We start from the raw sequence: 22,366 nt of genomic DNA, 5'->3' as shown, positions 1-22,366 counted from the left end.
GTATTCTCTTTTTTTATTCAGATAACAATAACTTCATACAATACAATGGTTAATAAACGAGGAAAAGTACACGGAGTTAAATATACAACTTTATAACAACTTCAAAAATGCATGGTCTTGACATTTTTTATTCAGAGTCTCCATTACTATCCATGTCTATTCAGTAACCCAACAAAGTTAGCTTTTACTAGTAAATCTACATGTATATGTATATATAACGTATGCAAAAATATTATTTGGTGAATTAAGTGAAATTAATGACATCCAGAGACCAAATTTCTCATTAAGGCTGGACGAGAGCTGATATTCTCGCTGTCTCTTTAAGAGCATTGCTAGGGATTTGTTTTCAGACTTAGCGTTACACAGACCGTCCTTTACCGGTTCAAACCAGTTTTCTGAGAGTGCGCAGTAAGTGTAAACAGGAAGAAAAGTGCAACATTAAACAGTGTCGATGAACGTTGTAACGTTAATACATTGACATATCTTATTTGAAGCCGTGATGCAGGTGTACAGCAAGAAGCTCGGTTAAACGTTATTAATGTATATCTAGCACACGACGTAGCAAGAGTCAACAAAAGCTCTTAACGTTAGTGAAAACAGCGGGTAGCAGCTAATGCTAACTGGCGGTTCTGACAAAAACACATCGCTTTGAGACGGATCGCGTTAGCTTGCAAGAGGGCATTTCAGATAAAGTCCAGAAAGCTCTTATCTTTGCACGCGAATGACTTTCTTGTTTGTCAAAGAATAACGTTAACGTATATCTGCAGGTAACGTTAGTTCATTCAGATCATTTGCGTCCGATTGAATTCCGCTCCCTACCGGTGACTCAATGGCCTACTAACCCACTAAGTTAGTGAATCGGGTGACTGGTCCGTTTTCCTGCGGAAGAAAAGCTTTGGCTGACGACTAGTCCGATACTTCCAACAGCGGTAATTTGATTCAATTCAAAATGGTTCAGAAAGACAAAATAATCGAGTCGTCACAGCCAGAGAATGAAATAAATCCGGTGCCAAGCGAAGCTGTTGCAGATACGCTGTGTCCAGTTGACGAGCCCAGTATCGGAGTTGAGCGAACAGGCCGAAGGAAATTCATCACGGGTGTTGTAGAAGGTGAGCAAATTTAAACAAATCCAACCTAATTGTTACATGATGTCGTCAAAATCACGTATATTTAGCTAAATGGTTTTATTAAAATACATGCGCTGTTTAATTAGAACACATATTTATATATTCTTTAGGCATTGATTGATTGTAGCATCAGTGTGTGGAATGTGTTGCGTTTGTCAAAACCGTTTGTTGCTCTTAAATTGTTCACCACAGGCTTCTATGGACGACCATGGACTATGGAACAAAGGAAAGAGCTTTTCAGGAGGTATTGTGCAAACTTACAAATATAATGTCCCTTCTTATTCACATTTTCTAGCATAATTGTGTCTATTCTGTATATATTTGTATTTTATTTTGTACATATATTTTGTATATCTTGTCTATTGTGTACATTCGTTATTTGTCTAGTTGTGTGTGTGCGTGTTATATTATTTGTTTCTCTTGTTCTGATTCTGGTATTGAAACAGTCTAGTGTTGTTTTTGCAAGATTAACCTAAAAAAAAAATCATAATTTTAATTGATTGTGTTTCAGGCAGCAGAAATGGGGTTTGAACACCTATCTGTATGCCCCAAAAGATGACTACAAACACAGAATGTTTTGGAGAGAAATGTATTCTGTTGAGGAAGCAGGTGATATATCCTATGTCCTTTGAAATTGTAACCGTTGTTAGTCTTTTATATGGTTTAAAATATATTTGCGTAATTTCCTGTCTTGTTCTTTTAAAGAGCAACTCACAACTTTAATAAGTGCTGCTAAAGAGCATGAGATTGAGTTCATTTATGCCATTTCCCCTGGCCTGGACATTACGTTCTCAAATCAGAAAGAAGTGTTGACACTTAAAAGGAAGTTAGACCAGGTAAGAATGAACCTATTCATAAGCTTACACAGCACTGATGTCAGTGTTTTTATGACATACATCCTTAATCTCGGTCTGTCTTTTGTGCAGGTCTCTCACTTTGGGTGCAAGTCCTTTGCCTTACTGTTTGATGACATCGATCATAACATGTGTCCAGCTGACAAGGAGGTATTCAGCTCTTTCGCCCATGCCCAAGTGTCTATCACCAATGAGATCTTCCAATATTTGGGAGAACCTGAAATATTTTTATTTTGCCCTACCGGTAAGATTATTTTTTACGAACTAACCATGCTGCTTTGTGTGATTCTGTCAAATGTATTGTTTCTATATCACGCCTTATCATAATTATTTAATGTCTCCTTGTCCTCAGAGTATTGTGGAACATTTTGTTATCCAAATGTGCCACAATCGCCTTACCTGCGCACAGTAGGTGAAAAGCTGCTTCCTGGTGTTGAGGTGCTGTGGACAGGTAAGTTGTAATTTCTTTGAGTGGACTGGAATAATAGTTTGAAGATATTAAAAATTCCTTTTTGTTTTTGACAGGTCCAAAGGTAGTTTCTAAAGACATAACTGTTGAATCTATTGAAGAAGTCACGAAGATACTGAGGAGAGCCCCTGTCATCTGGGACAATATTCATGCTAATGACTATGATCAGAAGAGACTTTTCTTGGGGCCTTATAAAGGCAGATCCACAGAGCTCATTCCTCGGCTAAAGGGAGTCCTCACCAACCCCAACTGTGAATTTGAGTCTAATTTTGTGGCCATTCACACGTTAGCCACGTGGTATAAGTCTAACATGAATGGAGTGAGGAAAGATGTTGTCATGAGTAAGTATTTCTTTATGGAAACATTGTTTTTATAATTAATTATGTATAGTTATAAAAAAAATTGAAGGGTGCTCTCTCAGTCACCATGAAATCAAAATGGACCATTCTTATTTTTTATACATTATGGACCCTTTTCACAGATCCATCGTAAATCCTGCAAAGTTTTTTTGTATTTTAAATTTTTTTTTAAATGTATGTACATCTACAACACTATACTTTGTATCATTTTACCTTTGCATGGAATTACTTAACGCTGCTGTGAGGGTGTTTCTAATACAACGGCTATTGGAGCGGCGGTAAAATCTTTCTCTAAGGCCGTGTGTCCACCAAAGCGTTTTTTCACGCTCCTGGCGTAAAATTCTAATTGTTTTAAATGGGAGCGCCGCGTTTTTTTAAACGCCATGAGCGTAACGAGGCGCTGAGCGTGTATTTAACGTTCAAGCGCTGAGCGCCTGGCGTTTTTTACTGGTCGTCGAGAGTTGAAAAATTTTCAACTTTGGGTAAAACGTTGCGCTCATCCCTGTCACTTTTTACACAGCCGTCCAATCAGAGTGGAGGAGGGGCGGGAGAAAAAGCACACCGACCAACTGTCACAACATTCTTTATGTACAACGACGTCAACTAGCAGAGCTAACCGAACAAAATGGATGAAAAATAAATTTTTAGTATGAAACAAAATTATCTGCAAAATCAGTTACAAGTAAACTGTGCTGCATTATTCTGTATCATAGCAACGAATCGCCTCAACTGAAAAAACGCAGCACTGCCAAAACGCTCTCAAGCGCCCACAGCTAGGTGTTTTCAGCAGAGCGTCTAGCGTTTTCAGCCGGCTAAAAACTTTGGTGGACACACGGCCCTGCTGTTATCAATCTTTATTTTGTTTCCTCTTTTGGAAGTGGTAAAAGCATTATTGTGGGGTTTTTCCTTTGCTATTTGAGCAAATGGTAACACGAAAAAAAAAATATTTGATGTAGTCTCTCATTCACCACTATATAACTTACAGTTATAGAAAACAACTTCTGCTTCTGAGAAACACGGAAATGTGAAAAGGTCAATTGCTGCGTTTATTACAAATGATTCATCCATGGACCTTTAAAAAAAAAAAAAACTCACAGGAGATTGCAGCAATTAGCAAACAACAATGTTCCAATCAATCCCGATGGACAAAATTCCACATAACTTTTTTTTTCTGATATACTGATATATAATATTCTGATATATATCACAACAGGGAAGAAAACGACTGTTAAATCAGCTAGAATTCAGACACAATTAGCATTCATAAGAAAAAATCTTGCTTTATTTTTGATATTCTACAAAAAAAATATTGTTATGCAGAAGTGCTGTTTTTGTACTAGGTGAATATTCGATATGTCGATAAGGGGCTGTTGTTCATCAATTTGATAATATTTGTGTATTTATTCTTGCCAGATTGTAGTTTCATTGCTTCTCATTTCTGTGTTTAGCTGACGGTGAAGACAGCACTGTGTCCATCCAAATAAAGCTGGAAAACGAGGGCAGTGATGAGGAGCTAGAAACAGACATCCTCTATAGCCCTCAGATCGCGCTCAAGCTGGCTCTCACTGAATGGCTAATCGAGTTTGGAGTGCCTCATCAGTACAACAGTAATTGTCTTCTTTGTGTGATATTTTTTTAACATGATCTAAGTTGTTTTGAATTTTGGTAACTATCTTAATCCTTATCTTAACCTTTCTCCTCTTTTTTGCAGGTCGGCAGGTACCTCACAGTGGGAATAAAAGCAGTTCTGTGGATGTTCCTTCGCTCACTTCTCCTAGCCTGGACACTTCCACTACAGTCTTCCAACAGCCCATCATGAGTCCAGATGTGCCACTTAGCGATGAACTGCACGTGCTCTGCAAAGAAGAAGAGGTGGAGGTGGAGAAGAAGGAGTCCGATGAAGAACCCATGGAGATGGTTGTGGAGAAACATGACGAAGTTGATGACAATAAAAATGTCAACCAGATCCTCACGGAGATTGTCAAGGCTAAGATGACAGAAGATCTAAAACCCATGGACACAGACAAAGAGAGCCTGACCGAGTTCAAGTCCCCAGAGATGTCCATTCAAGAGGATTCAGGCAGTGATATTGCACCGATGCAGACTGATGATCAACTCAACAAGGAATTGTTTGTTCCAGGCCCCAATGAGAAACCACTGTTCACTGTTGAAGCACTCACCCTGGAGGATTTAATCCTGCTGGCTGAACTCTTTTACCTGCCGTACGAACACGGTCCAAAAGCAGTACAGATGCTAAAAGAGTTTAACTGGTTGAGAGCCAATAGTAATTATGTCAGTGTTAACTCCAAAGCAAAGGATCCAGAGAAGGTGAGAAATGTCATATTTAAAAATGGATAGAAATGCAGGCTGGTCAATATGTAGTGCTTTTGTTCAACTAGGTGTCAAACTGAACAAAAAACTCTACTTTCATGGGAAACCTAGGATTATCAGCGAGTTTTTAAAATTGTGTTTTTCTAGGCCTGAAAAGTCATGAAGATTAATAGAATTTTAAGAATTATAAATTCCTGGAAATTCCAGAATTAATTTACTTTTTTCTAATTGATGCTTCACATTACAATATTTAATTAACTGACTAAACGTTGCTCTTGTGTAGAGTAAAACATTCTTTGTGAGATTTGTGAGCTAATTTGTCATTTATTTGCAAACTTGAGTGAATTTGAATGATTTTTAATGGAAAAGACATCTAAAAGTAATGGAAATGTGTTGGTCAAAATGTATGGGAACTCTTTTTCTCTGTCATGGCCTTGTTTTGTCCATGTTGAATTAAATGGGAAGTAAAAGTGTTTGTTCAGTAGACAGACAAAATGGTGGCAATGCAGTAATTTTTTGCACCACATGGTGGTGCCTTTATGATAAGAATAAAATACTCACTTTGTAGGTGATTACACATTTTTAGTAGTTGCTGTAGAGCTACGTTGAGGCAGTAGACTTTAGATACAGTGGTAAATGATAAGGTGGTTTTCATATGTTTCACATAGGTGACTGAATGGCAGTCCAGAGCGGAATACTTTGAGAAGATGTGCTGCTCCGTCATCCAAATGTTTACCAGACTCTCCAACTCAGCCAACAGGACCATTCTGTATGACCTGTATCCCTATATCTGGGATATAAAGAGTATCATCTCAATGGTGAAATCATTTGTTCAGTGGTTAGGTAGGTATGGCCACAAATCTCTTTGCTCCCCCTCAATGTGTTTCAACCATGCTGAGCCCATGAAATGCTTAAGTCATTTACACACCTGCAAACTTGTCGCCACCACAACATTGCCCAACATAAAATTGCAAACGTAATGCAAGCAGAACGAAACTGCTCGTTATTGTGTGGTTGACGGACCGTTTATCAGTTTAGAACAAAGCAGCACGAGCTGATCTTGATCAAGCGACACTGTTACTACACAGCACTAATAAGAGATCCAGTAAAGGAAGCATTTGAATTTGCCACAGAAGTAATAACATCGCTGCGACTCCTGCTGGATCTATTAACATTATTAACGTATCAAACAGCACTGACGTGGAAACCAGGAAGAAACATTGTGCCATGAATTAACTATCCAGTGTCCACAGATCAGCAACATTCACCATGGATTTACTGTAGTAACACTAACTGCAACCATGGAAGTTTGGCAGGAATAGTAGGCTATAATACCTTCAAGTAACATTACGTCGGTTTTATTTTGACATTATGAATACAATTGCTGCCCTCAAACTAATCTGAACTAAAATAAACCTTTTTTTATAACTACTACAATATTGCATTTAATTTTTTCCAAGCAGCTGTTTTGTTTTATATGCTCCTAAGAAGAGTCAATTATAGCTCCAGAATTGCTCAAAGTAAAAAAAAAATCATACTTTATGGTGTTAGTTTTAATTTAGAAAAATAATTTAAAAAAATTAAATCAAGAAAATAACCAAAAACCTGGTAAACAGTAATTTCTAACAACATAGGGCTATTTAGATAAACAATCTGGCGAGCATGTTGTTTTAGGCTAATACACCAACAGCAAATTTCTGTTTAATAAAGCGCTCAGAAATGTGTCATTTTGCATATTAAAATCTCAAAAATGAACTCCCCCCAACCACCCCCCAAAGCGACACTGTCACCTTTTTTACTCTGAGGAGTTTGCAGGTCTGCGTTTAGTTGAATCCCAAAACATGAGCATTAAATTCGTCAGTCAGATCCTCATCAGTTTTTAAACTACACTTCAAGCATTGCACCGTTTTATAGTGACATCATTAAGATTTCAGGTGCTTAAAATGCATTCCTTAAAAGTGCATATTTTTATACTTAAGACCTCAGTTCTCACTCACAGTATGAACAGCTTTCACTTGAAATTTCTTGGGCGAAGTCTGCCATTTATGGGAAAGTCTAGTGTACACTCGCTTTTCCTTACTTATTTTCACTGTGTAAATACTGTTTTCCTCTACTGACTGGATGCTGTCCTCATTGCTAGTAAGGCTCTCTTCTTCAGGCCACTCTTAATCTGGTAGAATGAATTGGATGGTTGTGGTCACAGTTGCCAGGGTGGGTCCTGCTGCTTGCTGTGCATTCAGTATCATTGTGCGTTAACTTGCCAACATCTGTTGCAATCTCTTTCGATCAGGGGATGTGATCGTGAAGGAAAATCGTCCCCTAGCGCGCCGCGCATGCGAACTTGAAAAGCAAGGCGGCTGTGTAAGGCTATTCTGGTGCACCATGAGCCATTACTTTATATATGATGGTTTTTTTTTACCATATCTGCTGATTATGTGTATTACACAAAGATACTCCACAAAAAACCTCAGCGTATGCTTTACTCTAACTGAACTGATCACAGACCAGACACTACATTCCGCTGAACTGTACACAGTTCTCATGATCATAAATTAATTTGTGCTGTCAGCGAATTGAAGGGTCTCTCATGAGGGAAACGCTTGGGTCATTAGCCAGCCCTTTTATTTACGATGATTTTATTGAGAGACCTGTCACTTACTGAGAATGCCCATGTTTGTTATCCATATAGCTTCTGGGCATCGCTACAGTGCAGTTAGAGTAATGGATTCGATTCTAAATGAGGTTATTGTTGGAAGTTGGTTGAGTAATTATAGCACCAGCATGGCCTGGGTTACCTTGGTAACCACATTTTATTCACAGGTTTCTGTCCAGCTTTATAACAAAGCAACACAGCAGGCAGCAACCAAAACTGGCATGCCACACCTAAATTGTTAGCTGATGGAGGGGAAAATCAAGTGTATAATATGCTGCACTAATGAGTGTGTTCAATAGAACTAAAATCAAACACTTGATTTGCTTTCTTTCGAAACCCCAAAAAGGCTTCTCTTTATGTGAGAACATGTCCATTCAAAAATGTGATGTTGATTCAACTGATCCTTTAGTGTAAATTTATTTTTGTCCAATAACCGATAAATGATTTCCATTACACGAGAGTACGATTTTTGAGAGCCTGATTTCAAAAACAAAAGTCTCATCATTAAAAGCCATGTCCAAAGCACTTCAACATAAATCAAAGATATACAGCACTGTAGCCTAGTTTGAACCAGTGCAAGTTTTAAAATAATTATACACTTCTATGGGCAACTTTCTTTATAAAAAAAATCTATTGCCTTGCATATAAATTAAATGATGCCTAAATAAGTCAAACAAACCATTGGACAACATTACTTGCATATAAAAAATCAAAATGCATGAGTTGTTGATAAATGAATGGAATAGCCTCTGCACAGGCAATTATGAAATTATTTTAAATTAAACCGTATTGTTGATGAAAATGACACAGTTCTAGAACATTAAAAATGTTCACTAGAACATTAAAAATGAACATTTTGGCCAATACCGATATGGTGGTCAATATATCGTGCATCCCTATAAGTTTATTAGGTTTTTGTGTGGACTGTCCCCTCTCAGTAAGCGTTTCAGCCTTTGTTTGCATGGACAGTCCAAATCCCAGTGCATTTTCAGCCAGGCCAGCCAGCATTTCTGCCCTGTCCAAGGCAGTGCAGATGGCATTCAGTCAGCGGCTCGCTGCTGTTGTGCTGAGATCACTTACTAATTAGCTCTTGTATTGTCTTTTCCCTTCGTTATGTACAGATGGAAGAGTCCTCAGCACAAGTATCTACTGCTAATGGATGGACAGTGCCCGATGTATGCACAGTGCTGCGATATTTTTTTTTCCGGGGTTTTATAGATTATATACTTTTTTGTTATGTGCCCAAATGATTTTAAGTTCTTTCAATGGCTCAGGAAAGGAAAGGTTTTTGTATGAAGTCACATTTGCGCAGCGATAGGTCAAGTTTTAGGTGTTAACCCCCCAATTGTTTTCTCTGGCAGCTCTAACATAATTTTTGTTTCTATCAGTAGGCCCAATTGAAATGGCTCAGACAAGCTTTACCACACCATCTTAGGGGAAAATTGATACTCTTGCCTCATCTAAACATCTCTATAATAAGAATAATCAGTTAACAAGAGATAAAAAAAAAAATTTAAGTAAAGGAAGTGATAAAATTCCCCTCAGATGGTGTGTGTGCTGTGTGTCCTGCCATTTCACCACAGGATGTGTTAGCATGATCAAACTGATTGAGAACGGGGGAACTTTGTCTCCTGGATCTGCGCTGCATTTGTCTTGTTACATGACACTGAGTCCTCATCCCCTCACATTGGTACTGCTATATAGAAACAGATGGATTTCAAATTTCAATATAAAGCTTGTGTCTGCTTAACGACAATTAAAAATTGCCCAATTTTATCATAGTTATCTGCTGCTGGAGCAAATAGGGGTTGTGACGGGAAATATTCAGTTGCTACAGACTCTTGATTTAGAGCTCTCTTCTTTCAAAGGGTCCAGATCAACTCCCATCAATCATGTAAAATAAAGTTTCCATCGATCAAAGGAAGCGTCCACAGTGGTGGCTGATGAACAATGCTTGATAGTCATGTGACAAGGCAGATAGGTCTAAATGTGACTTCAGATGAAGGTTAGAATTCAGAGGGCTTAAACAGCTGAAGCTTATTTAGTACCAGCAAGTGAACTGATGACGTATAACAAACAAAATCCCCACACAGGCTGTTGTAGGAAAGGCGCTACAGCAAATAATTCTTGAATATCTCATCTCTTCAAAACAGACAGAAACCTGGAGTTGAAGAGCTAGTACCAAACCTTATCCTAGATTGCATTATGAACCTCACTTATAACTGCTTGAGGATCATGTGAAAAACAAATAGTTTCAGTAATGTGCCCAAATCTGACATTGCAGTCAGTGTAAGCCCTCTGTCATCGTAAGCTTAAGCTGATTGAGCCCTAGGCAGAAGATATCCACGCTTTTTGTTTATCTTGAGGAGTTTTCCATGATTGTAGTATCTACTATATTTTATTTTCAATGCGTTATTTGGAAATAAGACACCTCTACCCTATACCCCTTCCCCCTCATTATGCCAGAAAGCCCCTCACATAATGTTTTCCGCTTGGATCTGATCTCAACAGGGTGTCGTAGTCAGTCGTCAGCACAGTTCTTAAGTGGCGACCAAGAGCCCTGGGCCTTTAGGGGCGGTCTAGCAGGAGAGTTCCAGGTATCCAATATTGAATTACCAGCAAAATGTTACACGAAGATATATTTTCGTTTGTTTTAGATTTTGGTGTGATTACAAAACGCTATGGGTTGGTCTGTTTAAGGTGAGCTGTCAGCAGCTGCACAGTAAAACAAAGGGGTGTTGAGCCACTTGGGCTTTTTTCTGAAGTGTCAACTGAAATGGTCGAATGACAACTGTCAGATCCAGTGTTTGGGGTGATGGTGTTTTCTAACCCAGTTTAAATTTAGATTTCTTTCAGCAACTGCCCAAATGAGATGCTGCTTTTCCCCTTGCGCTCGCGACAGCGCAGCATGGCTAGGTTTTATTTTATGACATCTTGTTTCTTTGCAGGAAACAGCGCAAACATTATTTCAACATTTTGTCTGCGCTAGCGTCCACAACACTGCGCCTGCGTGTGCGACTGCAAGTCTGCCTACTCAAAGCTCCATGAACAAAGTATTACTAATCCATAACCTCAACATTTGAAACATTTCAAAATAATTTGATTACCTTGAATGGTGTCATGGAAAATACGTGATGTTTTAAGCTTGAAATTTTTGGTCATGGAGTTTTGCTCTGCGCTCTAGCATCATTCCTTTTCTCTACAGGAAGTTCTAGCGCAGCGAAAAAGAGCGGGAAAGGAGCATCTCCTTTAGCCAGTTAAGCCTTTCTCAGACCAAGCCTGCGCACTGTTGTTTCATTTTGGTTTCTCTCAGAAAAAAAAAGGTGGAAAATGATTGTCAATGGTACGTATCTTAAGTATGATGTTTACATGCTCTTGCTGAAAACTGACCAACCAGAGAAGCCAGTTTACTTGTGAAGCCATTTTTTTCCATGCCTGTATTAGGCGCATTCTTGCTCAGCTCCTGTGTGAGGTTGGCACAGCTTGAGCAGGTAAACTCATGCTGAAGTTTCAGTAGCAGTGCAGTCACATGGTCAAATTTAGAAAAGTACTAAACTATTATATACTTTTGCTTTGGTCTCCACAGAGACTGTTGCCAATTGATGGGGCAAATGATCTTTTCTACCAGCCACCACCATCAATGCCTACTTCCAAAATCTATACCATAAGGCCTTACTTTGCCAAAGACGAGGTAGGTTTTGGCCTTCGTTTTGTACATGCTTACAATTATAATCAAAATACTCAATTAAAATTAGTAGGGTTGTCAACATATGTCAACATCATTATATGTCTAAAGGATTTAAGTCTTTCAGGTAAAAAATTAGTTTTTTGATGTAATTCAATCAATCTGCTGTTTTATTTAAGCTGTAACACTTGGTTGCAGACTTTCTTAAATATGTTATTTATGTTATGGCACAAAAAAAAAATTAATAGTGCTTAATTTTTAACTTGGGCCATAAGATGTAACTTGCTCACAGCTGGTGCAACCAACCATAGGAATGTTAGTTTTGTGCTTTGTTGAGGGCATGGGTTGTCCACGGTAAGCTGTCTGTAGTATGAAAACTCTGTAGATGTTTATGTCTAAATAAAACGTTGCTGAGGTCTGCTTGAATTCCCAGTTGAGGTGTCCCAGTTTAAGCTTTGCACATCTGAAGATTCTGCTGAAACTGCAGTCTGGTCCACCTGTAAGGTTCACATTTTGTGGAATGAGAGCTGTCAGATACCTTCTAAAACTGGATTTCCTTCACTTTTTGTCTTCAGTCTGCCATCTATAAGGTCTGCAAGGAGATGTTCACTGAGAGCTGTGATGGCATGTCTTTCCCAGATGAGTCATCACCGGACCTTATTGGAGACAGGTGAAGTTTGAGCTTCTACTATGTTTAGTCACATTAATGTGTTATGCATGCTTGATTAATAACATGTTGACTTTGTACCATCATCTTCATCATTGCAGGTTTGTGGGAGGTTTTCTGACGCTCAGCCCAGACTATGGCTTTGTGCTTGAGGATGAAGAAGGTATCTGCGGCTATGCTCTGGGCACTGTGGATGTCAAACCCTTTGTAAAGAATTGCCAGATGAGTTGGATTCCGTTCATGCAGGAGAAATACAACAAGCCAGACACAGAGAAGGACCTGTCAGAAGCAGAGGTTCGCATGTCATGTCATTTCATCCTTAAAAGCCTGGAATATGAAATGATAGCTTTTTTCTTTTATTAATAGAACAATTTATTGAAGCTTCAGACAATCTAAAAAGCGTTTGCATGTGTTTTTTTTGTGTGTGGTTTTTTTTTTGTTGATTATCTGGCTTATAAATTATAATATAGTTAGAATATGGAGTCCATTCTCATTTCATTTAGGGATGCACTGATACCAGTATTGGTATCTGGCCCGATACTGCGTTCGTGTACTCGTACTCATTTAAATGCTCTGATACCAAATCCAATACCACACAGCGTGTACAGTACAGTGCTCGTGACAAATCCGCAAACAGAGAGCAGAATGGAGATATCATAGAAGGGTGTCTTTGAAGTTAATCAATCTGATTAACAGAATATTAAAAAAATGAAATATTCATGCTATAGCTGTTGTGCACACAGTGGCACAGACACGTGACTTGTCGAGCGCACCTTTTTCACAGACCGCTCTGGAAACGAAGTTTGTAGTTCGGTTGGATATGGCACTAGCAAAGTAAGTAAAATGGGGAACATATAGTATGAAACCTAGTGGGTTATGTCTTAAGTAGGGTTGTCGCGGTGAAGGAATTTCCCTTGCGGTAATTTTGAGTGGCTCAATAGTGTGATATGTGGTATTATCACCATTTATTTATTTATTTTGATTTATTTATATTTATCTGTTGATTTATAAATAAGTGTTACAGTGTGGTCAGCAGGCACAAAAACGAGGACATGTTCAGTAACCGAAAGTTAACAGCATTGAAACCAAGCGGCAACCTCCCTGTCTCTCTCTTGAAACCAACACGGAAGTGAATTAAACTGCAATTCATCGCCTGGCCGCTTGAGGCTGACTGCAAAAGTGAGCCAAATCTGTATCTCCCCCATGTTAAAATGCCCTACTTTACCGCAGAAAAAAAAAAATGTTTACAGCCTGGTGTCTTAAGTTGTTTTGGGCTATACAGCTAATTTTACCCTTCATGACAACTGTGAGGGGGGTGAATTTTTTTAGAACTCATCCGTTTAAATTATATCAAGCCTTAAAATGCTGCATAATCAAGGGCGTGGCCACTTGAGTGACAGGTGGATTACCGTTGCTGTTACTAGCCGTTTGTCTGCTCTCTGTTAGCCATCATGTCACCTCAGCTGATTCCAGCTGCTGAACTTGTAATCTCTGCCATGTTTGTACTTTTTTCGGGATTATTTCATACAGTTTATTACACGCCGCCCTTACCTTCGCCCACGCCGTTGGATTCCGTCGTTGTCGAGTGAACAACCAGCGCTGTTCTTCAGTTGCTTTCCTCTGTGAACATGCACTCATGGATGTCTGACAATATCGTTGCTTTTTGGAGTTCAGATTTAAAAACGTCTTAAGATATAGAGGCCACACTCGTTCTGCTGTACCGTTGATCTTACGGAGCAGATAGATTATAATATGCTTATTTTATTGTTTAGTGTTCAATAAAAAGTGCCGTCAGATTAAATCGTGAAGGTGTCAGTGCTTTCTATTCGTCCCTTAAATGAGCGCGTATTTCTAGTGCATTTATTTGAACTTCTTAGGTAATATCTATCAGAATTTAAAATGGACTGAATAAAGCTCCCTACGAACTTGACGTGCGGTGCGCGCTGACTGACATGTAGCAGCTACAGGGTATGCGCATCACTGTCACACACACGCTCAGAGCAAATATTGTAAGATACTGCATGAGAATAATAATGCATCACAATCAGGGTTTTTCCTGGCTAAAAATGAGGCGGAGGTGGTAAAATTGTAACACTAGGGGGGTCCGGGGGAATGTAAATGAAAATTCTCCCCCCCGTGAGAATTTTTTTTACATTTTAAAGATAAATACATTAATCTGGTGCACTTTGAGTCACTCGAATCTGTTGTTAAAAATAAATAATAATCCACCCGCCAACCACCCATATTCTTTGATTTAGATATCTGCATCTGATCATCACATTACAATTATCCAATTAAGCATGATAATATGGTAACATATCACACAATTAACATTTATTTAAATTAAAAGTTCTTCTTTTGGCAAAATTACATTTTCTTTATAGCCTAAACAGAGGCTTTACTCCCTTTAAACTTATTGTCAATGTTTCATTTTTGAAAACACACTTATCAGAACAATTTTTGTACCTTTATAAAGGGCATTTTCCCCCTAATTTTATTTAATGTATGCTCTATATTTCATTTAAAATTCTTACATCTTATCAATACATTCAATTAAAATAATAAGACACTAGGCCGTTACCAATAAAATTAAATAATTTACATTGAAAAATTATAACTGTATTAAATGAGATTATTTTGAATATTTTTTGAATATACAAGGAATGTTGAAAAGAATGATAGTTTGAAACTAAACCGCCAGTAGGAGGCGTCAGGCGGCCGTCTTAATGAGCGAGTCATTGAGTCATTAATGTAAACGATTCGTTCAAACGGCTGATTGATTCAGAATGAGGCGGTTTAATAATGGGCAATTGAATCTTTGACAAGCGATTAGTTCAAAACGCTGAATGATTCAGTAATGAATCATGGATGAGTGTTGCTGTGAGACGCGATATGGTTCTGTTGTTTGGAACTATTTTCGCTGCTAAAACAGAACAAAAACAGTCTAAAAATGTAAGTAACTTAATTTTAACTATTTGTTTATTGAACTGTTATGAAATTAATATCTCGGTTTCAATCGTGTTGGCATTCAGGAAAACAGCACTCTGGTCGTGTGTAGGTTTCTTAACTATAATTAATGTTATAAATAACTGCGCGAGACTCAACAGCGCAACTTTGTTACCGTCCGTACATTAGGTACCATGATGGGAGTTCCGTGTCTTTATTACACTCATTTAGTTGTCATCCACCCTCGATTGAATGAAATGTTTTTATTACTCGACCCACGGATTATGATCCGTTCAGGACTATCGGCAAACTACACGGTTAGAGAATGGACACAAGCGGGAATCGCAACAGAACTGTCACGGTGGAAAAAGTGTATATGAGCACGTGACTGTCTGTCCGAGTTTTGTCGAGGGGCGGAGGTGGCACGAAATTTGACGGAGGCGGCCGTATGGCGTTATTTTTTAGTCAAAAGTTATGAGCGTGTAAGACATGCTCACGAGCACATTATATTATTTCACACGCGCAAAAATGAACCTTCAGCTGGCATGATAAAAGTACTCGCGCACAAATTCAACAACCGGGAGGTGTACAGGTAGCTGCGAGCGAGCGCCTGGCATACTCGCATAGGTTAACTCTGCTTGTACAGTGGAATCCTGCTCGCGCGCAGCGGGCTTCTGCTCGCGGAGTGCTGTTTTGCTCGCGCAGTGGATTTCTGCTCGCTCAGCTGATTTCTGCTCCCTCGAGTCTACATGACTTTTGACAATTTGGGGGCGGAAACCAAGGAGGGCACTGACCCTCTTATGATTGGTCACTTTAATCGTAATCGCAACCACAGGGACATCTTTGTACCTTGATGGACAGCTCTCCTTACAGGAAGTCAGAGTCAAAGGATCTTTTTTTTAAAATGAATTTAAACTGTATATAAAATCCTTAAAAACTTTGAAAGGTCCTAAAGCACAAAAAATATATGATACCCTAAAACACTTCCCAACTGAATTCTCCCCTTATGTCATGTTATATTATAATTCCTTACCGTTCATTTATTAAAATGTGTATTTTGCTTACAAATATCCTTATTTTTGTACTAAGACTACATTTATATTCTTGTTGTATTAAGAGCTGCTCCCTCTGACTATATTGTCCTTGTATCATATTCTAAAGAAAAGGAAGTTATGCAGCCATGTTTGTCGTAAATCTTGATATTTCAATAAAATAAAATAAAACTCCGTCAGATACTTTGACGTGCTTCCTGTAATGAGAGCTGTCAATCAAAGTACAAAGATGTCCCTGTGGTTGCGATTACGATTAAAGTGACCAATCATAAGAGGGTCAGTGCCCTCCTTGGTTCCGCCCCCAAATTGTCAAAAGTCATGTAGACTCGAGGGAGCAGAAATCAGCTGAGCGAGCAGAAATCCACTGCGCGAGCAAAACAGCACTCCGCGAGCAGAAGCCCGCTGCACGCGAGCAGGATTCCACTGTACAAGCAGAGTTAACCTATGAGAGTATGCCAGGCGCTCGCTCGCAGCTACCTGTACACCTCTCGGTTGTTGAATTTGTGCCTGAGTACTTTTATCATGCCAGCTGAAGGTTCATTTTTGCGTGTGTGAAATAACATAATGTGCTCGTGAGCATGTCTTACACGCTCATAACTTTTGACTAAAAAATAACGCCATACGGCCGCCTCATAATTGTCTATGCAGGAAAAACCCTGACAATACACATAGTCTCACGGTTAGTTATGTCTTTTAACTATTATAGTATTTCAAAGGGCAAAAACATGAACTTTAACTATTGGCTTTAGGTCTACTTCTTCAAGTCAGCGGTCACTTTAGCGCGAGGCTAGTAGCACATGATCTTTTAGCCTGAGCAAACTCGAGCAAGGCGGGCGTAGTTTCAGCATCCAGGCACCTCAACTCCACCCACGTCCCGCCTTTTTGCCCATTTTCGTTTATCCGGGAGTGACGCACTGTGACACGCTTCCAAGATGGTGACGAGCGACTCCACCCACTTTAGGCTTCAAAAACATTCTTCAGAAACCTACGGGTGACGTCATGGACAGTACGTCCATATTTTTTTACAGTCTATGGTTGAAACAGGAAGTGAAGTAAACAGGAGTCAAAATAAGGATCCACATAACAACATAAACCTGTCAATAAGCTGATTGGGCTATTTTTTTATATGTATAACAGTTAGTTCCGATCCTCGAATCTGACTGGAGAAGAGGCTTTCTGCTGATATTTCACCAGTATCATCATCTTCGTCTGTGAGCAAAGACAGTTACATTCAGGGTTCGTACGGGTACTTGAAATCCTTGAAAATGCTTGAATTTTGATGTTGTGTTTTCAAGGTTTGAAAAAGTGCTTAAATTTTGGATTAAATGCTTGAAATTGTAACTATTTCTTTCACAACATACCTATTTGACTGAATATTTTGTTTATTGAATGGAGAAATAAATCGTTTGCTGCGGCCCGAGCACAATTGTCCCCGGCGCCCCCGCAGTGTTGGTCTGGTTTCGTACTCAACTTGATTCTATCGAATCCTGGTGCGTTTGCGTGCATCCTACGTCATCCCAAACGTGCACGACGCATGATAGAAAATAGAACGTGGGTCAATATATTGTGTTTTTTATCAATTTGGTGCTATTATGTGCAGCTGAGTGAACAACACAGGTTTACTGTGCACTGTCAGTCTTCTGGGTTAAAATGGAATTACAGGCTGTTGTTGCACTGTCTCAGATTTTGTTCACACCTTGTTTATATCAAGAATGTGTCCTAAAACCAAGGCCTGTAAAATATTTCTGTTCAAATCCTGTCTTCATTTTTTCAGACCTTGAAATTACTTCAGTTTTACAGCCTGAAAATCACATTATCTGGGAAGCAATATTTGGACATTAATATAATGAAAAGTATTATTCATGGGCAGCCCAAACTTTGTTGGGTGAAAGACAAACATGTCAATATGACTGAACCATTAAAAGTTTGTACGGCATGCCCTAGATTTGGAAAAAAGTGTGAAAAGACTGACAGTAGCATAAACTTAGAGTGAAATCTAGGAGGATGCAGCAACTGTTTTCCTGGATTTTGTCTGATTTGACACAGAATGACCCAGCTGCACGTCATTTGGCTCAAATCCTCTCACTCAGTGCTACTAGACAGTGATACATTTTGAAAAAATATTGGTATGTAATTTACGGTGATCTAACGTGCTGGAAAAGGCTTTAAAATGGACCTTGAAAGTGCTTGAAAAGTGCTTGAATTTGACCTTGGAAAAGGTGTACGAATCCTGTACATTGTTACATAACGGACTGTCTTCTAGTGAATCATTCATTCAACGAACACGTTAAAAAACGATGATTGCTTAAAAAATAGATGTAATGAACAAGGTGTTAATTGTTTTAACTTTGAGCTCCACTTTTTAAGGCTCAGCTGACCAGCAATGCGTCACATGGTTAACGCTGAAACTTCACTTAATAGAGACCAATGGCGTTCAACGTGTAGAAGGCTGTCTTCTTTCCAAAGCGATTGCGCTACCGTGGCGTCTGTCGTTGCTATGCAATCATGAACCGCGCTCTCCACAACGAGGAAGTTTCAGTAATGGATTTCAAATATCGCGGTTGCTTGAATCCTCTGCGGTTGGCTTGTCACTTGCGCGGTACTACAATTTTGTGGTTATCGCGACAGCCCTAGTCTTAAGTGAACATAAACAGTTGAGAAAGAAAGCGCTTGTGAAACAGTATGTTGGATACGTGCAGCAGTTAAAGTAGCAGCAGCCTAATAAACCTATTGCTGTTTTTGTCCTCAATGTTAATCTAACAACAAAAGACTCACTGCTCTTAACTGGTTGAGCCCTGCTCTGATTATTCACTGTGCTATTAAATTAGAGATAAAATATTATATGAACAGTGATATAACGGTGGCTCCTATACATTTTAAGAGGAATAATTAGGTGTGAAAATAAGGAAATATCTTTGCTAAGCCAACTAATTTGACTCGCATTCTTTTTCTCTTCCCAATATTTAAAAAAAAAAAAAAATGCAATGAAAATACAGGTTATCGGTACTTGGTATCGAAAAGTTCTAAAAAATGAAAGTATCCAAATCGGCCTTGTTCTGGAAAAAGTTGAATCGGTGCATCCCTAGTTTTATTCAAAGGCCAAAACGGAGAAAAAAACATGCAGTTTGCAGTTGCTGTTATTTAAATGGCCAAAAAGTTTGATTCAATTCTGATAGCTTGTAATGCAATGAGATTTTATAACAATATAGCAGACTACTTGCATAAAATGCATAGAAATATCAGTTATCACTCTGTCTCCTAATAATACTTCTTAGTTAGATGTTATTTAAATGCTTAGTTTTATGATCAAAGCTCTGTTTTCATCGTGGTGGGCAAAACAATTAATGCAATATAATAAATATTCGTAGAAATTTGCGTATCAAATGTGATTCAGTAGGCTTTATAAGATAAAAAGGTTTGGAACATGTTTATGGCAACATCAATCTTTTTTTCCCTATAGAAAATGATGCTAAGTTTCCATGAGGAGGAGGAGGTTTTGCCAGAATCGTTCCTCAGTAACTTCCCATCGCTTATTAAAGTGGACATTCATGCAAAGGTTACTGACCCCAGTGTAGCTAAAAGCATGATGGGATGTCTCCTCTCATCACTGAAAGCTAATGGTAGGTAGAGTTATGTTGTGTGACATGAACTTTTTATTTAACAGTGTCCCTGTTCCACATGATACTGTTATTGATTGCTGTAGTAATAAAATTGTTATTACACAGTAATTACTCACTAATTACTTAATTTTACAGTAAAGCTGCTTTTTCATCTCTGTGTGATCTATCCCCTCTCACCACATTTTACTTTAATCTTTAATCAGCAGAACAATGTTTAAATTTCAGATGCTGACATTAAAGAGGGATGATCTTTACTGTTAGGGGACATAAAAAGCTGCAGTGATTTTATTGAATGCTTTGTTTCATAAACACATCTTTTTCTCCTCGTTTGTCAGGCTCGCATGGTGCTTTCTGTGAGGTCCGGCAGATGGACAAAAGGATGTTGGACTTTTATAGCAAACTGGGCTGCTTTGAAGTGGCCAAAATGGAGGGATTCCCAAAAGATGTTATTCTAATGGGGAGGAGTTTGTGAATCTGAGCCGTCTAGAAGAAAAATCATACAGATGGAGGCTACTAGAAAGTGCACAAAGCTTTGGCCCACATTTTAAGGCCCCAACTCGCTACCTGTTCATGTAAATATCACGTTTTGTAATGGCAACTCTGGTGCCCTGTAACGGTAGCTTAACTCACATCATTATGCTGAATGCACTTCTAGAATTTTAGGTGCTGTTCATTCACTTTGCCAGTCTGTGGTGGATGCTCAAGTTTTTTTGTGTTCAGGGGGAATGAGAAAAAAGGAGTGAAGTGAGTCTGTAAGAGTAATTCAGGACACATGAGTTGCTTTCACTTTTTTCTGGTAGACAGATTGCTTGAGTTGGCCAAGTGCCATTGAACCTACTAAATCTCTTAGATGTGGCCCAGTTGCAGTTTGTGTTCAGCATATGTGCATGTTTAAGTTAATGTCTAGATTCTCCAGACAAAAAAGAAAACTTGCCATTACCTGATAAGAGATCTTCACTTTACTGTTTTTAATAGTTTATTTCAGTGCTTTACAGTGTTCAAAGCAATAATTCAGAAGGACTTCTTAACAGTCAGGGTTTGTGTTATTGCTTTTCAGGACATTGTAATAAATTCTGTAGTTTTCCAGGTTTAAACCGCGTCGGTGAGCTCATATGGAGAATGCAGCAGGCTAAAGCTATCCTTTGAGGTTTGGGATGCTTTAGAAAAGAAAAGAACTGAAACTGAACTTTGAGCAGGCAGAAGTAAATGCAGTTAAACCATAATGTTCATTGTCTTTAAGACCGCATGGGATACCTTTGTGTAAGCCTTTAGCATGTGTATCTTTTAACGATACATTTTTTTCATTTTGTACAAAAATGCCTTTTGGCTCTTATCCTTCTCTATAATATATTTGAGGATAATGAAAAATACTTTCCTACACTTCTGCCTTTGTTTAAAGTGGTGAATTATACATTTCAGAGACATAACAGGGTTCCATTTATAATTCTGTTGTTTACAACAACTAAAAAAGTCAAATTTGTTACCTAAACCTTAAGACCAATGCTCTGCACAATGTCTTTAATTAGAACAGAAGGAAAATTAAACAAGTGGGAAAAAAATGAAGGTATATTTATGAATTAACGTTAACATATTTGAGACCCGTTTTCTTTTGCCTGAGGAGAATGATAACAGCCATTGCCTGTTCTTAATGAAGCTCTGCCTCTTTGTTCATATGTTTAAAAGCCCCACGGTTTAATTTGTGTTTCTCTGAAATCGCAAGCCAATGTCAGGATTGTTTCCCTGAAAGTAGGTACAACATAAACCGTTTGTTCCGTCTTTATTCTCCCATTTAACCAAACGTACAGACAGAAAACTTGTTATATATATATATATATAATAGCGGTTGTGCTGTATCCTGAAAAACTAGATGAGCACAAAAGTCTCTTGCAGATTCATATGTGTAATGTTTAAAATAATGCCTGGGTAAAAGAAAAATGTAAATACTTTTGTGCATGGGCAGTTTTGACATTTCTTCCCCTCCCCATTTAAGGGAATTTGTAAAAAAAAATTGCTATTGTTTATCTCTCTGTCTTGTTGCTTGGATCATTTTATTTTAGTTGATCACAAACAATGTAAAGGGCTTTTTCTTTTTCTTTTTAAAGGTCATATACAATGCATACATTTAAAAATCTGAAGACATTTCTGTATTTTGATGTATTATGATAATGTATATGTAATATAGTTGTAATTTCTGTAAGGGTTGTATGTAATGTTATTAAAATGTTAAATAGAAAAGAAAATCTGGTCAGTGAGTGAAATGAAAAATGCTTTTTAGACCCAAAATCGCCACACCTGGTGATCACTCTTATTTCCATATTAGTTTCACTACAACTTTGCAGGTGGTGCATTTAAACTGTGGAAAAATTGAAAGCTGTTCTCATTTCTCATTATCTTTCCTAGTGTGCTATTAAACTAAATTGGATTTTATTTCATTTTAGTATACACTAATTTCTTTAGCACTATAATTAGTAGAGTGGTGGAGGTTCATATTTTGGAAGTGTTGACAGCTTATGTGTGTGGGAATAAAAAATATATATATATACTGTATATAGTATATACATGTGTGACAAACTAAGTACACCCTAACTGCTTCCATACACTGA

General features: G+C 38.3%; 1 protein-coding gene across 1 annotated transcript; it reads left to right on the top strand.

Moving 5' to 3' along the window:
* Positions 1 to 334: 334 nt before the first annotated feature.
* Positions 335 to 22,003, top strand: oga (O-GlcNAcase). Its single transcript, XM_077237340.1, has 16 exons — positions 335 to 1,109; positions 1,320 to 1,371; positions 1,639 to 1,736; positions 1,833 to 1,963; positions 2,054 to 2,225; positions 2,334 to 2,432; positions 2,507 to 2,791; positions 4,258 to 4,416; positions 4,521 to 5,137; positions 5,809 to 5,983; positions 10,305 to 10,390; positions 11,380 to 11,484; positions 12,054 to 12,148; positions 12,247 to 12,439; positions 19,604 to 19,763; positions 20,099 to 22,003. The coding sequence occupies exons 1-16, from the start codon at positions 950 to 952 to the stop codon at positions 20,233 to 20,235; spliced, it is 2,724 nt and encodes a 907-aa protein (XP_077093455.1). The 5' UTR covers positions 335 to 949; the 3' UTR covers positions 20,236 to 22,003.
* Positions 22,004 to 22,366: the final 363 nt, after the last annotated feature.

The sequence above is a fragment of the Siphateles boraxobius genome, unplaced genomic scaffold (genome assembly GCF_051911475.1).
Source record: "Siphateles boraxobius isolate OS27281-9 unplaced genomic scaffold, OSU_SipBor_1 20, whole genome shotgun sequence".
NCBI classification, from domain to species: domain Eukaryota; kingdom Metazoa; phylum Chordata; class Actinopteri; order Cypriniformes; family Leuciscidae; genus Siphateles; species Siphateles boraxobius.
The sequence above is the reverse complement of the archived record's forward strand: the minus strand, read 5'-3'. Positions and strand labels throughout refer to the sequence as shown.